At 34.7% G+C, this 14,677-nt stretch overlaps 4 protein-coding genes and 1 pseudogene across 4 annotated transcripts; 1 reads left to right on the top strand and 4 right to left on the bottom strand.

Annotated features, from left to right (window-relative positions):
- Window positions 1–52: 52 nt before the first annotated feature.
- LOC139089529 (uncharacterized) lies at window positions 53–2,108 on the bottom strand. Its single transcript, XM_070639083.1, has 6 exons — window positions 1,736–2,108; window positions 1,504–1,671; window positions 1,221–1,355; window positions 574–1,041; window positions 314–481; window positions 53–245 (listed from the first exon to the last, which is right to left on the bottom strand). The coding sequence occupies exons 1-6, from the start codon at window positions 2,081–2,083 to the stop codon at window positions 108–110; spliced, it is 1,425 nt and encodes a 474-aa protein (XP_070495184.1). The 5' UTR covers window positions 2,084–2,108; the 3' UTR covers window positions 53–107.
- LOC139089582 (glutathione S-transferase 1-1-like) lies at window positions 1,760–5,208 on the top strand. The gene is made up of 3 exons (XM_070639151.1): window positions 1,760–3,015; window positions 3,070–3,237; window positions 3,458–5,208. The coding sequence occupies exons 1-3, from the start codon at window positions 2,668–2,670 to the stop codon at window positions 3,611–3,613; spliced, it is 672 nt and encodes a 223-aa protein (XP_070495252.1). The 5' UTR covers window positions 1,760–2,667; the 3' UTR covers window positions 3,614–5,208.
- LOC139089583 (uncharacterized) lies at window positions 3,757–5,770 on the bottom strand (annotated as a pseudogene).
- A 4,881-nt stretch (window positions 5,771–10,651) lies between these two features.
- LOC139089409 (sodium-coupled monocarboxylate transporter 1-like) lies at window positions 10,652–12,808 on the bottom strand. Its single transcript, XM_070638950.1, has 5 exons — window positions 12,508–12,808; window positions 12,300–12,457; window positions 12,130–12,238; window positions 11,925–12,067; window positions 10,652–11,869 (listed from the first exon to the last, which is right to left on the bottom strand). Exons 1-5 carry the CDS (start codon window positions 12,796–12,798, stop codon window positions 10,807–10,809), a joined length of 1,764 nt encoding a protein of 587 aa, XP_070495051.1. The 5' UTR covers window positions 12,799–12,808; the 3' UTR covers window positions 10,652–10,806.
- Window positions 12,809–13,742: 934 nt separating this feature from the next.
- LOC139089528 (chymotrypsin-like) lies at window positions 13,743–14,607 on the bottom strand. The gene is made up of 3 exons (XM_070639082.1): window positions 14,427–14,607; window positions 14,089–14,367; window positions 13,743–14,038 (listed from the first exon to the last, which is right to left on the bottom strand). Exons 1-3 carry the CDS (start codon window positions 14,605–14,607, stop codon window positions 13,743–13,745), a joined length of 756 nt encoding a protein of 251 aa, XP_070495183.1.
- Window positions 14,608–14,677: the final 70 nt, after the last annotated feature.

Genomic DNA, 14,677 nt, shown 5'->3' with positions numbered 1-14,677 from the left:
AAAATTTAATCAAATGAATGGTTTGAAGCCTAAAAGAAGAGTAAAAGGCATGTTTTGTAACTGTCTGTTTGATCTGAATTTTATTCATGAATGAATGCTTCAAATGTTTACAATTTAGGCTTCATTCCTAATGCTTCCAAGAGAACTTTGCCTCCAGCTACATTGATATCATTTCCAGGAATTTTCTGCATCTTTTGGCACCAACTGATTAGTTTTGGGAACTTTGAAAGGTCGACTCCAATGTCCTGTAATTAATGTAGATTGATATGAATAGCTGAGTATAGTCTGACTAAGAATCATTCTATAAACTTACATAAACTGTTGTGAAAGTTGGGAATATGGAAACATCAGCAATTGTCATCTCATTTCCAGCAAAGTATTCAGATTCACCCAAGAAATCTTCCATGGTTTTAAGAACTGGCATCAGATCTTCGATTGCTTGTTTACGCTCGCATTCGGACTTGTTCTTCATGTATGCTTGCTGGAAAATCAAGTAATAGTCATTATGTAACAATCCAGGCATACAGTCAACAGAAAACGCTACTTTTCCTAAGAAATACCTTTCATACTTACAAGAATGCTGCTGACTTTTGGGAAGAAAGTTGCGGCATCGAAAAACAACCTTTCATCAACCTTTGCTCTCTTCTTTGGATCCCTTGGGTACAAGCCACATCCTCCAGGCATTTTCGTATCAACAAGGTAAGCCAAGATTGCTCTGGATTCACTCAATGTGAAATATCCATCAGCCAGAGCTGGAACTTTCATGGCTGGATTGATCCTCTTGTACCAGTAGCTGTTCTGTTCACCTTTGAGTATATTGACGTTATTTAACTCACATGGTATTTCCAATAATTTTGTCAAAATTATGACTGCTCGTGATGGCAAGGAGCCAATGAAGCAATAAATGTTCAACTTGTCTGTCATGTTGCTTGATGAATACTGAACCTGTAAAGTAAATTCTGTTGGATGGTTACTGCAATTTTTATTTGAAAATTTCTTATCAGTCGCAAATAAAGATTTTAAGATTCTTAGGCTGTATTTTATTTATAAACTTGCTATCGAATGTAATTCCAGTTTGTTTAAAAATAAGTTAAATAAAGTTTACCGACATGTGCTATTTTTGGATCTTTGTTGATCGAGCCGGTAACGAAAGCATTTATTGTATTTAGATAAAGGGGAAACGTGTTCAGGCAGAGTGCCTGAATGACTCAGCAAGCTTATAGTTTAGACTTTATCCCCAACAAATCACAAAGGACATGAGCTCCAGCTATGTTTACATCGTTTCCAGGAATGCTTTGCATCTTCTTCCACCAACTGAATAGCTTTGGATACTGTGTCAGGTCAACTCCTATATCCTGAATTAAATAATCAAAAAGGGCATTAAAATAATTGAAATTCAAACAGGAACGGCTTTTGAGTGTCATGCTCGACGTCTGGTTCAATAGACCTGCACATGCTGCATCTGATGCAGCAACGTACGGTCCTTACTACAAGTCTACTCACATAAGCAGATGCAACATTAGGCAATATAGAAATATCAGCAATCGTCATCTCATTTCCAGCAAAATATTCAGATTTAGTCAAAAATTCTTCCAAAATTTGAATTACAAATGTCAGTTCCTTGACAGCTCTTTTGCATTCGATATCAGACTTGCCTCTTATCTTTGATAGCTGTAAATTAATTGTAAGACTGATAAGAGTAACTGATAACATGCACAATTATTATTGAACTTACAAATGCTTTACTGATTTTCGGAAATACAGCAGATCCATCAAAGTGCAAACGTTCATCAATCGCTGCTCTTTTCTTTGGATCTTTTGGATACAAGCTACTTCCAGGATGTCGTGTGTCTACTAAATAAGCCATAATAGCTCTCGATTCAGTTAATATAAAGTCACCATCAACAAGAACTGGAACTTTCTTATCAGGATTTATTTTTTTGTACCAATCATTATGCTGCTCACGTTCAGATAAGTTTATTGACCTTAATTCTATTGGAATATTCAACACTTTTGCTAATATTATACATGCTCGAGATGGCATAGAGCCAATAAAATAGTAAAGTATCAACTTCTCACTCATAATTCCTACTGAGTACTAAATAAGCTGTTTTTTGAGATTGCTGTAATCTTTGTTATGGCATATAAACATTATCTTTGACTTTATTATCAAATGCTGGCTGGAAAATGCGAAATTAATAAAAACAAACAGGAATTCTTAATCATGGATACTTTGGTCAGGTAGGAATATATGTTTCTGGACTAAAACAGCTCCAAACGGGACACTAAAGTCGCTAGGATACCGCTTAATCGCTGTGATGATGACATGACGGCTGATAACTACCCGAATGGATTGTACCGGCTGATTTAGGCCTTAACTGATATGCAACATACAGCAGTATGCCTCCCAAATACTTAGATTCGGTCCAATATGACTTCACATATCCACAATATTCCCAAAATATCTGTGAACACACCCCCTAATTTGAAAATCAGGCAATACACAAAAATATTTAATCAGCTGATCCAAAATTCACAAAAAATATTTCTTGACCTTGACTAACACAAGCATACAGGCATTGCGTAAATAGTCTATATAAAAAAAAGTTTAAATATTCAGTAGATAACATAGTCTCGTGCTGTATAGAAGTGCTGACAAATTTTAAAATGAGCAACAAATTAATTCTTTATTACCTCAGCGGCTCGATGCCGTCGAGAGCTTGTTACTTATTAATGAAAACCTTGAATCTTGACTTTGAGATTAAAGAAGTTTTCATACCTAAGAAGCAGCATTTTAGTGAAGAATTTGCAAAATTGAATCCATTGAAGAAAATTCCAGTTCTAGTTGATGATGACTACGTGCTGTATGAGTCAAGAGCTATTCTTGCATATTTAATAAATTCAAGACGTCCTGGAGATCCATTATATCCAACAGATCCAAAAGAACGTGGAAAAGTTGACCAGAGACTGTACTATGATGCATCAGTCTTCTTGCCAAATATGCTGTCTGTTATCGTAAGAATCGGAACTACACATACATAAATCATTAGTTCTAATTTTATTTCTAAGGTTCCAGTTGTCGTCCATGAGAAAACGGAAGTTTCACAAACTTTAAAGAAGCCAATTGAAGAGTCATTGACCGTCCTTGATAATTATTTGAATGAGAATGAATTCATCGCCTCAAATCATTTAACAATTGCTGATTTCTCAATCGTACCAAGTGTGACTACAGCTAAGGTATGACTAGAAAGATTTTATATCCCCGGGCGGCACAAATGAAGAAGGCTTTGCCAAGGAAGCTTTAAAGCTCCACTAAATTTACACCAAATTGAAGCTGCTTAAACTCGGCAGCCATATGAACGTGACAGCCTTATTTAAATTCCGTGACGGAGCATTCTTCATTTGTGTCGCTCGAGTTTATATCCAATAATATGATCTTGACATCTTCTTTCTATAGGAATTTGGATTCGACCTTAATAAATACCCAAAACTAAATGCTTGGCATGACAAGCTAGAAAAGTTGATGCCCGGATTTGAGGAGAATGTACATGGAAGCAAAGTCAATGCAGCATTTATGAGAAAGCGACTTGGTGGATCAATATTTCAATTTTGAGTCTACAGCATGTTTTTGATGTGTCATGCTGCTAATCAGTTACTTTAAACTTTTATCAAATTCTTATCGATAAGTAAATAAAGAGTGAACTTTCATCAAATACCTATTTATTTACAAAAGCAGTGCTGGCCAAACTTATTTATTGTGGACAGACATGGCATGTGTCACGGCACACAGTTTGGACAACACAGTCCTAAAGAATACATTCACCAGTAATATTTCTAATATAACTAACAATCAGTTCCACACAATCTTTCACTGTTTCATATCCAGCAACATGCTGCATTCTTCTGTACCACTCTTGAAGATGTGAAAATTGCGACCAATTCAATCCCAATTTCTATAAATAAAGGTAAATTTGACTTTAAATAGAATTTAATATTGAAATTGTCACTTACATCTGCTATCGCGACACTTGGAAGAATTGAAAAATCTGCTATGGACATTTCATTACCAGCAAAGTAATCATTATTGGCAAGAAGTCCTTCCAATACACGAATCACAGCTAGGAATGCATCTTTGGATTTTTGAGATACTTCTTTCCGTTTTTCGACTATAATTGGACGCTGAAATGGATTTAATGATGTAAATCTGGATGGTCAATAACTCGAGCAGCACAAAACTCAAGTGCGATTGAATTGTATCAAAATATACGAAATCACTTACAATCAATTCCATCAAAATAGGAACAACAACTGCTGCATCATAAAACAGCCTTTGATCAATCAATGCACGCTTCTTCAAATCCTTTGAATAAAGCGTATGTCCAGGCTGGAGATTTTCAATTAAATATGTCATAATTGCCCGCGACTCTGTCAAAACTAGCTCATCATCAATGAAAACTGGAACTCTAAAAATTGGATTGATTTCACTGACATATTGTTCATCATGTGGCTCATGATCTTCAACTTCAATTGGCAGATTCAAGTGCTTTATTAAAAGTAAACAAGACTGTGAAAAAATTGACAAATTTTCGTGATAAAGCTTCATAGTTTTTGAGAGATAACTTTGTAAACAAATGTCCGAAAGAGAACTAAAAATATTTTGTATCATACACGAATAGTCATGGACATTATTATCAAAAAGTCGATTAATAACCATCAGTGATAAGAAATTTATTGATTGATAAGGCAAAGAATTTCTATGACACAATAATTTTTGGTTGTTGCAGAGCTTTTTGAACTTCCATGCGTTGTAGGGATGACATGTTTTGTGAAATTGATCTTTAGATCCATGCAGGCTCATTAAGAAGACTCTTTACTCGGTCAGCAATCAATTTAGAGCCCTTCTCGTTGTCACTGGCTCCTGGAAGCTTGCTGCATCTTTCATACCAAGCGTTAAGCTTTGGATATACACTTAAGTCAGCTCCAAGCGCCTGGAAGTGCGAAATTTTATAAAATATAAAGGAATCTTTAAAAAGTCCAAACCTTAATAGTTGCAACGTTAGCCAAAAATCCAAAATCAGCAATGGTCAACTCATTTCCAGCAAAATATTCAGATGTTTGCAGCAAAATTTCCAAGTTCTGCAACAGAGTCTTTAAACCTTCACGATGCATCGGATCAACGGTCTTTGCTCCTTTCCTTACGATTGGGAACTAGATGTAAAGGATGAAGTTTTTAAATCAATTCATAAATTCTATAGAAAATTGATTAAGTTGCAGCACATGACACAGAATACCTGATAAACTTACAATGAAGTTTTTAACAGCAAGTGATGCATTTGTCGCATCAAAAAATAATCTCGATTCAATCAAAGTTTTCTTTCGGATGTCTGTTAACGAATAAAGTGTTGATTCAGCGACAGTTGCAAGATAAATCATAATTGCTCTCGCTTCCGTTACAACAAAGTCATCATGAACAAGTGTCGGAACTTGATGCATTGAATTGAGTTTCAAAAATTCTGGCTTGTTTTGTTCGCCGCCAAAAATGTCAAGGTCACGAATCTCAATGTCGATGTCCAAGTTCTTGGCTGTTAAGTACGCCATACGACTTGGTGGACTGAAGATGTTGTGGTAAAGTGTTGCATTTAATTTCTTGGACATGATGAATATTGTTGTTACTTGTTATGTCAGTTTTTTGATGAAATTCCAGAGATAAAACACTTGGTAATGCGATGTGCCTGAAGATTCTTACTAGACTAAAGAATATAAATGTGAATAAGAGAATAACAAAACCGGTTTGCCCAGTGAGTCGTGAACTGATGCATTAATGAGAGATTCTAATACTTAATTAACCGGTTTGCTTTTCACATGCTTGACTTAAGGGTCTATACTTTGAATTCTTGTATTCTATAAAATATGAGTTCATAGTTTCAACGGTCAAGAGATTAAACTGAATGTTTAGCAATCATAATATGTAATGTTCTTAAAGAAAACATTGCATGATCCACGTTCTGGTTTGATCAAACATGCGATAAGATAAGCAGAATCAACTGTTGGTATAATTTATCACTTAACAAATTTCAAGAATATTCTTGAACAATGAAAACATTGGAAAAACATTGATGAAACATTCTGTAAGCTCAAACGATTGTTTGAATTTTAAAAAACCGTTGCACAATGAAGCTTACTTTTCCTATGAAATTAAGTATACTCAGAAAAAATGTTAGAACTGTGTCATGCTTAATAATAGGGAAATTTCTTTTGTTTTTCTATGTATTCCTTTATTAATTTTGTATCTCATTATTGTGCTACATTTATTATCCTAGACGACACGAGGCTCCATGTGGACGTCCCATTTGGAGTATTACTATCTATTATCCTGCTTCTGTCTACTTTGTATCACTCGAACTAGCCTACAACTAATTTTAATTACCTTAAATTCTATTTATGCACCATTAGATTTCCATGAATGCAAAAGTCAAATTTTGAAGCAAAAAATTTATTGCTTTTCAATGTCTGCCGATGAAAATTTGGCATATCCAATGTCGTGGCATTCATGGAAATATTCAATTTTGAAGAACAAAAGAACTAGCTACATAATGTCTATAAATAGTCTAAATTGAATAACACTTGAAACAGTAATAAATCACTTGATGTTCTTTATGACTACTTATTTTTTGCACTGATTATTTTTAAATGAAGTGAAATGAAAAAGGAAGTGAAAAGGAAATGAAAAAAAGTTTAGTTCCAACAACTATCATGAATCGATAAGAATCAACATTGATTTGATGGGATATATCATGTGATGGATAAGTGAAAAAATCATTGCATGTTATAAATCACTTTTCGTTTTCGTTTTCGTCGTTCCTTATCCTTATCTGTCTTTCGTCTTACTATGAATTGATTTCGGCTTTATGAATCACAAACATGCTCTACATTCTGCTTCAGTCAGTCTGAATTTATCCATCTACCTCTACGTATCTATAATTCTATGCTTCTTTATGCTACTTTTATGTCGAAATTTTGAATGATATGATGAGTCCAATGCCAATGAGCAATGAGAAATGGAAGTGATCAAACAAATTACTGTGCACCTTTAATAACTGAAACATTTAAAGATTTTCTTAATTGTTTAAGTTGTTTCAATAATTTGCTTTTTTTACCATCGCCAGCTATTATACCCTCAGCAAGTAAGTAAATCTCTCGGACAGTCTCAGCACTTTTGAATCGAGCAATTTTTGGATCTTCATCCTTATTTGCTGTCTTTCGTTTCATTTCTTCTGGTGACATTGGCAATTTTATTTTACCAACCATTGCTACTTCCTCCTTCTTTCCATCTCCATCATCCTGACGATCCTCAAATGATGACATATCTGATGTCAATTGTCCTTTCAATTTACTGAGGAATAAAACATTAGGGAACAGTCAAAATATTTCATCGCTTGTCTCACCTTTCTTCAGCCACAGTCAATAGATGTTTCTCCTGATTTTCTTGTTCCTGCTCTAGAATCTTTCTCGTCCTTAAGCTTTCCCTTTCACTCAACAAAAAGTTCTTCAAGTCAATTTCACACTCAGTGAACTTCCTGCTTTTAATTCTTGTCATATCCATAATGTCAGCCTTATCAGGATCAAAGATGTACAACGTATGTTCTTCAAGCATTTTTTCACGATCCTTTTTCGTTTCAATTTCGTTGATTCTCTCTTCTTCTGCCATTCTCAGTCTATCTCGTTCCCATCGTTTGCCTTGCTTTATCAGTTCCGTTGCATTTTTTTGCTTAACTGTCATCAATTTCTCTCGTTTACTCATCAGTAAAGCATTCGTCTTATTATTTACCATAACAATTGGATGTTCACTAATCTTTTTTGGAACCTTTTCACCTCCTGCATTTCCCATTCGACGAGCTCTTTCCAGTTCCGTTACCTGACGAAATTTAAGATTCTTTAATGACGATTCATTGGATTTAATTGACATTATTAATGTTTTGGATATGAAAAAGCACAGAAATAAAGGATAAAAAATGAGGAATGAACTTTGGCTGTTCTTCGTTGTCGATGAAGTTAGTAAATATTGTGAGACATGACGAATGACGAAAGGGTTTTTAGAATTGAGTTGAAAAGAAGTGAATAATGATGTAGAAAAAATTGAACGACATCAATCACAAAAGTTATAGCTTAGCATTCATCGAGCATTTACGTAAAATGTCTTCGTATTCCATTTTGTACTTCTTCCTACTTCCAAAATTGAACGTAACTGATTCACGTGATGTATTAAAATGAAGGAGGATTTTTGGATATGGATATGCTGATACCAGGCAGTTATCGACAATAAAGTACACAAATAAGTCAATATGTGCTGTGCTTATATTTACCAATACAATACTTTGTGACGTGAACAGGATCCTTTCAAGGTCTTCAATGTCTTCTGGCGGATTCAATAATTTTTGTAGCTGTTTCTCCACTTCATCAGCCTGATTTTCGTCGTCAATGTTATTGGCAATGATTTTTATGTTCAATGATGATGATTAAGGTAGTCAAAAGGAAATCAATCTTACCTCACGTTTGGATATCCGTTTCAATAAAGTCTCATGATAATCCTCTTGAATTCGTTTCTGTAGATCTAACATGTACTTCCTATCCGTTAATCGAACAATACTAAAATGGGATGGAAAATGAGTCCAATGAGCTCAACGAGTCGACACCAACTAAATTGCAGCAAGGCACGAAACAAATGTCGAAATTTCTCACCTGCTCCCCATCAATCGCTCTAATTTCTGAGCAACCCTCGGTAGGTTGAAGCTATAATGTGTGAGAAAGAAATGGAAGAAGAATTAAAGACTTTAAAATTGTTTCCAACTGCTGCTCTACATTCTCTCAGCTCATACTACACACTCATGAGCAATTCTTCCTCTTTTAAAATTGCCCGTGAAATCACGAAAAGCTTTTGTTTTTTTTCTTTGCTGCTTGGATGTATATCCACAGAAAATCAATTCTGACTCAATACATTTCTCTTGCCTGTGTTTTTATTTATTTATTCTCATTTCATTTCCATTCGTTGTCTATTTGGGGTTGTTTTCATGTGAAATACATCTGGCTTTGTTTTATGTGAATTCAGTGCATTTGACATGGAAATTTATACTCTTTTTTGGCAATTCTAATGGTTCCTAACTCGTTCTTTATTGAGCATTTCATTTCACTTTCATTACTGTGGATTAATGTGCTTTAAAGTTGACTTACTCATAAACAACAGGATCCTCAACCCACCATTTTCTTGCTACCTTCTTCTTCATTATTCTTGTTCTTGACTTTTAAGGAAATGTGAGGATCTTGAACTTGACAAAAAGTTTATTCTTCTTCCTAACTGAAGCAACAAGCACGAACAATTTGAACTTTTTCTCTCAAAAGCTTTGTTTGTGTGTGGAAAAGCTCACTATGATTAAATTTTCATTATTTTGAACTCACCTGCAGTCTACAAGAGGTCCAATACTCATTGGGATGACATTTTTCTTAAGCTTTTTGGACTTCATCCTTTTTGCAAAAATTCTTCTCGGAACATAAAGCTTCTTATCGTCATTTGATCCTTCCAATGTACATTTCCTACCAAGTTTTGGTTTTGGCTTTTCCTTGTCATTCACTTCCTTCCTCTTTCGTGTCATCTTTGGTGTTAATTTTGGTGGTTTCGCACTTGCTTCTTTAGAATTTCTGTAATTATAACAATTGACACAAAGAAAGTTCTAATTAAGCTATAAATTTCAATTTCGTTCCTCATAAAAAGCACTTCACACAATTTCTGTTCATTTTTTGCTCTTTTCTAATACTGCACGCGATCTTTGTTCCTTCAATGAACAGCAACAATCGGAATTTTTCTATAGCACAAGTTGAAAAAAGTTTCAAGCTGTTCCTGGTTATAAGCAATTGAAAGTTTTTCATGCATGACACAGCAACCGCTTACCTATCTTGATTCTTTGATGATTTAGTTCCTTCATCAAGTTCTGAAATTTCTTGCAACCAAGTTCCAACACGTTCTATATCCTTCTTTCCTCCATCTTTTGAGACTGGACTCTTTTTGTCCACTAATGAGTCCAAATTATTCCAAAATTCTCCTTCATTCATTTCACACTTCCTTACTGGATGTCAGTGCTGATCTGAAACACTCGAAAGCTTTCAATAAAATGAGCATGAAATTTGCACTTGCACAAAATAAGCAGCATGAACACGTGCCAAATAATAATTTTGAACTAATTTTACAATTTCATTTCCACTTGAACAGCATATCCACCTACATATTTATTTCTAGTGCCATTCTCAAAACCTTTCAGCATTACTCACATGTTTATGCATGTTAACATACTTAAAAACATCAAGTTTGATGCTCTTGACATGAAACTCAGTCCTCATTTTGACTCTGTGCATTTATTTTTAATTCAAAACAATTTCAGTCATAATATTTCGATTTTGAATATTATTGGATATAAAAAACAAATTGAAATTGTGAAATGGAAGTGAAAAATAATTTTTGAAAGGCACGGACGAAAATCAATAAGTCAAAATTGAGTTCATGAATATTTCCTATTAATCAATCTGCAATTTTGTTGCCATTTGCTACATTTAATGCTCATTTTAAGGTGTTTTGAATTGCTGTGGTTCATGAAAAATGCAATTTTAAGTGTCAAAGGCTTCTCAAGCTGTTTTATTATAGTTCTCAGACCTTAATAATCAAATAAGGAACAACTTCGTGATAAAAGTAATCAAAAGCTCATTAATAAGTTTCTTACATTCATGTCTGAACTGTTCAAAGGAGTTTATTGCCTTTTATCACGACTCATCCTTACTATCATTACTTTTAATGACTTCACTTTTTAATTCATAAATTGGATCACTTTTTGCCATTTTTTTACTTTCTAGTTCCTTACGACTTTTCTCCTTCCAGTTCTTACTACGACAAATTGGTGCTAAAAGTCTCTCATCAAATGGTTCACAATTTCCAGTCATATGACTTACAGGAATTGCCACTAAGAATAGAACTATTGTACCTAACAGGATGTAATACATGAAGCTTAACTTGAAGATTATTGGGATATTATCTGCTGAAATTTTGTCATCCAAATTTGAAGGAACCATTGTATTATTATATGGATAATCACAGCCACTTGTGCTTATTGGCAATGGAACTGGTTTTGGAAGAGCTAGAGATCCAAGGATGATTATTGTCAGCACTACAATTGAGGAAATAGCTCCAGTGATCACACCTTTAGTATTGATCGTCTTTGAAAACATCCCGGCTGTAAATAATCCAAAAAGTGCGCCAGCAGAAAGTCCATTGATTGTGAAACAGACACGAAATATTTGTCCCATATGCTCGACAACAAAAACTAGACCAAGTGAAATGATTCCAATTATTAAGACCAATATTTTCATTATGTCACTTGCTCGCTTTTCAGACAAATTTGGGTATTTATGTCTAATAAAATCCTCATAAAGAGCTCCAGCTATTGTATTCAAATTTGATGACATTGATGATAATGAAGCTGAAAAAACTCCAGCTATGAATATTCCAGGCAGTCCGGGTATTTTAGACGCTACTTCCATTACAAAAAGTGGAAGGATTTGATCGATTTTTTGAATTTTCTCGGATATTATTGGATCACAGGAAGCATATTTAGCATAAATAGTTATGCCAACCATTACAGATGTAATCTTAATTAAGCTATATCCAATAACAAATACGTAGACTGCTTTCTTTGCTACATGTATATTTGGAACTGAAAGAAATCTTTGAACACAGCACTGACTGACTCCTAACTTTGCTGTCCATCCAAATGATAATCCAATGATGTAAGTCCAGAATGATGTCCTTACAAAAGGAGATGGATTCATGCTGGGGAATCAATTATAATGTCAAGGACCGTCAACAGCTTTAAAGTTAGACTTACTTAAAGAGATCCAACCGTCCATTCTCGTATGCAGTTTTAAGCACTTCAGAAAATCCACCTTGATGACTCAGTCCCAGAAACATTACACAAACAATTCCACCGATCATCATAATTAGCTGCAAAGTATCGGTCCATAAGACGGCCTATGGAATTAATGATAAGAATGTTACTAGCTGCTCTACATTAATTAATTCCAGCAATTTACTTTTAATCCACCAAAAGTTGTGTAGAAAATGCAAATAATGCTTGTGAATGTTGTAATTAAATGGAGATTGATGCCTGAAACTTGCGATAAGGCTAATGCAGGTACGTATCTGTTAATTAATCAGAAATGGCAATTATTCGCTGTATTTATAGCATATAATCTGTTCCTACACAACAACAGGTATGAAGGTGATTCCAGTAAGCGCGAAAATCAGGCTGGCCACTAACCGCACATTACGATTGAATCTTAATTCCAAATATTGAAATGCGGAAGTCACTTGTAGACCATAAAATACTGGCAAAAACACATGAATCAGAGCACAACCTGTCTGAAATATTAATAAGGTATAATATTAAGGAAGTCTGAAGCTTATCTTACCAAAATGGCAGAAGCAATGCTCCAAATGTACTCAGATCCAAAATGATAAATTTCAGCAGGAAGAGCAAGTAAGGTCGATGCAGAAATATGACTTGCAATGAGAGATGCAGCAACAGGAAAGAATCCCATTTTCTTTGATCCAAGCAGATACTCTGATGTGTTGTTCTGCTTCTTTTTGGATATAAACCCAAAATAGACACCAATTAATGCCGAAAGTAGAAGCATCGCAACAAAAACTCCATAGTCTATGACTGTAAAATAATTCAATGACTTTTCTGTTGACACGTCCATCACGATTGAAGAGCTGACAAGCAACTGATTTACAAAATAAATCAAAACTGATTTAAAAGCCTTTTTAAGATATTGTCAATTATATTTTCTCTATTTATGCACACATATTTATTTAAAAAAAGATACTTATCAAGTGAAATGTAAGTGGATTCACAATGAGCATTAATTTATAGCACGTTCATATCACAAAAAGTCTATCAAATTTTCTTTCTTTTTTACTGAAAAGCATTCATAAATGGGTGACAAAAGCGCATTGAGTGACATTGAATCTTATGTGTAGCAATTACTGACCCGAGAGGCACAGTTGAATTTAGAAATGTTAGCCAGCTTCAATATTATATCTAGGGATTTGTGGATTAGGGTAGGTTGACCTCGTGACATCTAATCACTTTGCTTCTCTAGCATACAGTCAGGCGCTTGGTCGTTAATCATCGAATAGGACCTAAGATAACATCCAAAAGACAGTCTATATATGTCTGTAGATCAGTGGTGGGCAACCTTTGTGTTGCGGCACACTGAAAATTGCATGAACCGTATGTCGTGTGCGAATTCAGTCGAGGTTCACCACCAAGATGTGCAGTATAAAACAAAAGATTGCTTACCAATGCTATAGACAGTTATCAATGTCAAGCATTTGCTGCTCGGTTAGAAAAATTCAGATTCATGTACAAATAGACAGAACATCCACGTCTACATATTATTCACAATTTATGCTAAAAAAAATCAGCAAGGTGTGAGTAATTTAATAGAGAATAGAACATCATCTGAAAATTATGATAATAATGCACTTACTTATTCATTACTGTTATCAATTCAATTTATCACAGACTATACACATGCATTAATTTGCGAAAAACAGTGATTGTGCTAATTAAATTTCCTTTATTTATTTAATTAGTGAAATGATTTGGACAACAACAATATTAATGACTGTGGATGTAACTTTATGCCAAATTATCTTTAATGAAGTCATTCAAATAGTAAGTAACACGTGTGAAGACACTTGGATGCACACCACTGCAGCCTCCTTCTCCTTTGCTGGTCAAACCAACTTGGATGATTTCGCCATTATTCTTGATGACCAATGGACCACCTGAATCTCCTGAACATGTTCTACGTCCACCTTCTCCGGACATGCAAATGTTTCCAGCATCGATCTTGATGTGCTTTTCACATTCCTTATTGCTGATTATTGGATTTTCAACTTCACGGAGTGGACCGACATGATCATGTTCATCATCTGGAAGTTTAAGTTGAGCATATAGTTCAATCTGGTATGTTATGACTTACCAATTTCGCCCCATCCAGTGATTTTAGCTATATCACCAACTAAATCTTTATCTTCAAGTCCATAAGGCAGTTTGACCAAAGCAACATCATCATTAAGTTCAAATGGCTTTGGAAGTTTGATGATACCAACATCATATCCATTGCCAGGCTCCCATAATGGATGTGGAAATAAAGCACTTGGTTCAACTTTTTGAGTCTGACGAGATTTCTCCCTACGATCGTGTAGCTTATGTGCACCGACAAAGACTTCGACGTAATCTCTGTCTTTTAAGCAGTGAGCTATGGAAATAACAAATTTTAATATTAATGCCTTAAAAAAGGTTTAAGTAGATTTTTACCTGCTGTGAGAACGCGGTCAGCCTTAACAAGAGATCCTCCACATTTGCTGATTTTACCATCACGGTAAACTAGCAACAGAACTTGGTATGGAATGCTGTTCGGCTTCACAACTTCACCATTATGAATAGCGTAAGCATAAGACACTAAGGCACAGATTGTTAATAACACAATTGATTTCATCGTTGCAATTGAAAGCTCTACTGCAACTGATGAGCATCCAGCATCTTGCTTCGATTTTATATCAGCACTT

This window comes from Chironomus tepperi, unplaced genomic scaffold, assembly GCF_022539635.2.
Source record: "Chironomus tepperi strain 1889 unplaced genomic scaffold, CSIRO-AGI_Ctep_v1 contig_177, whole genome shotgun sequence".
Taxonomy (NCBI): Eukaryota; Metazoa; Arthropoda; class Insecta; order Diptera; family Chironomidae; genus Chironomus; species Chironomus tepperi.
Note: the sequence above shows the minus strand (reverse complement) of the source record. Positions and strands in the feature narration are given on the sequence as shown.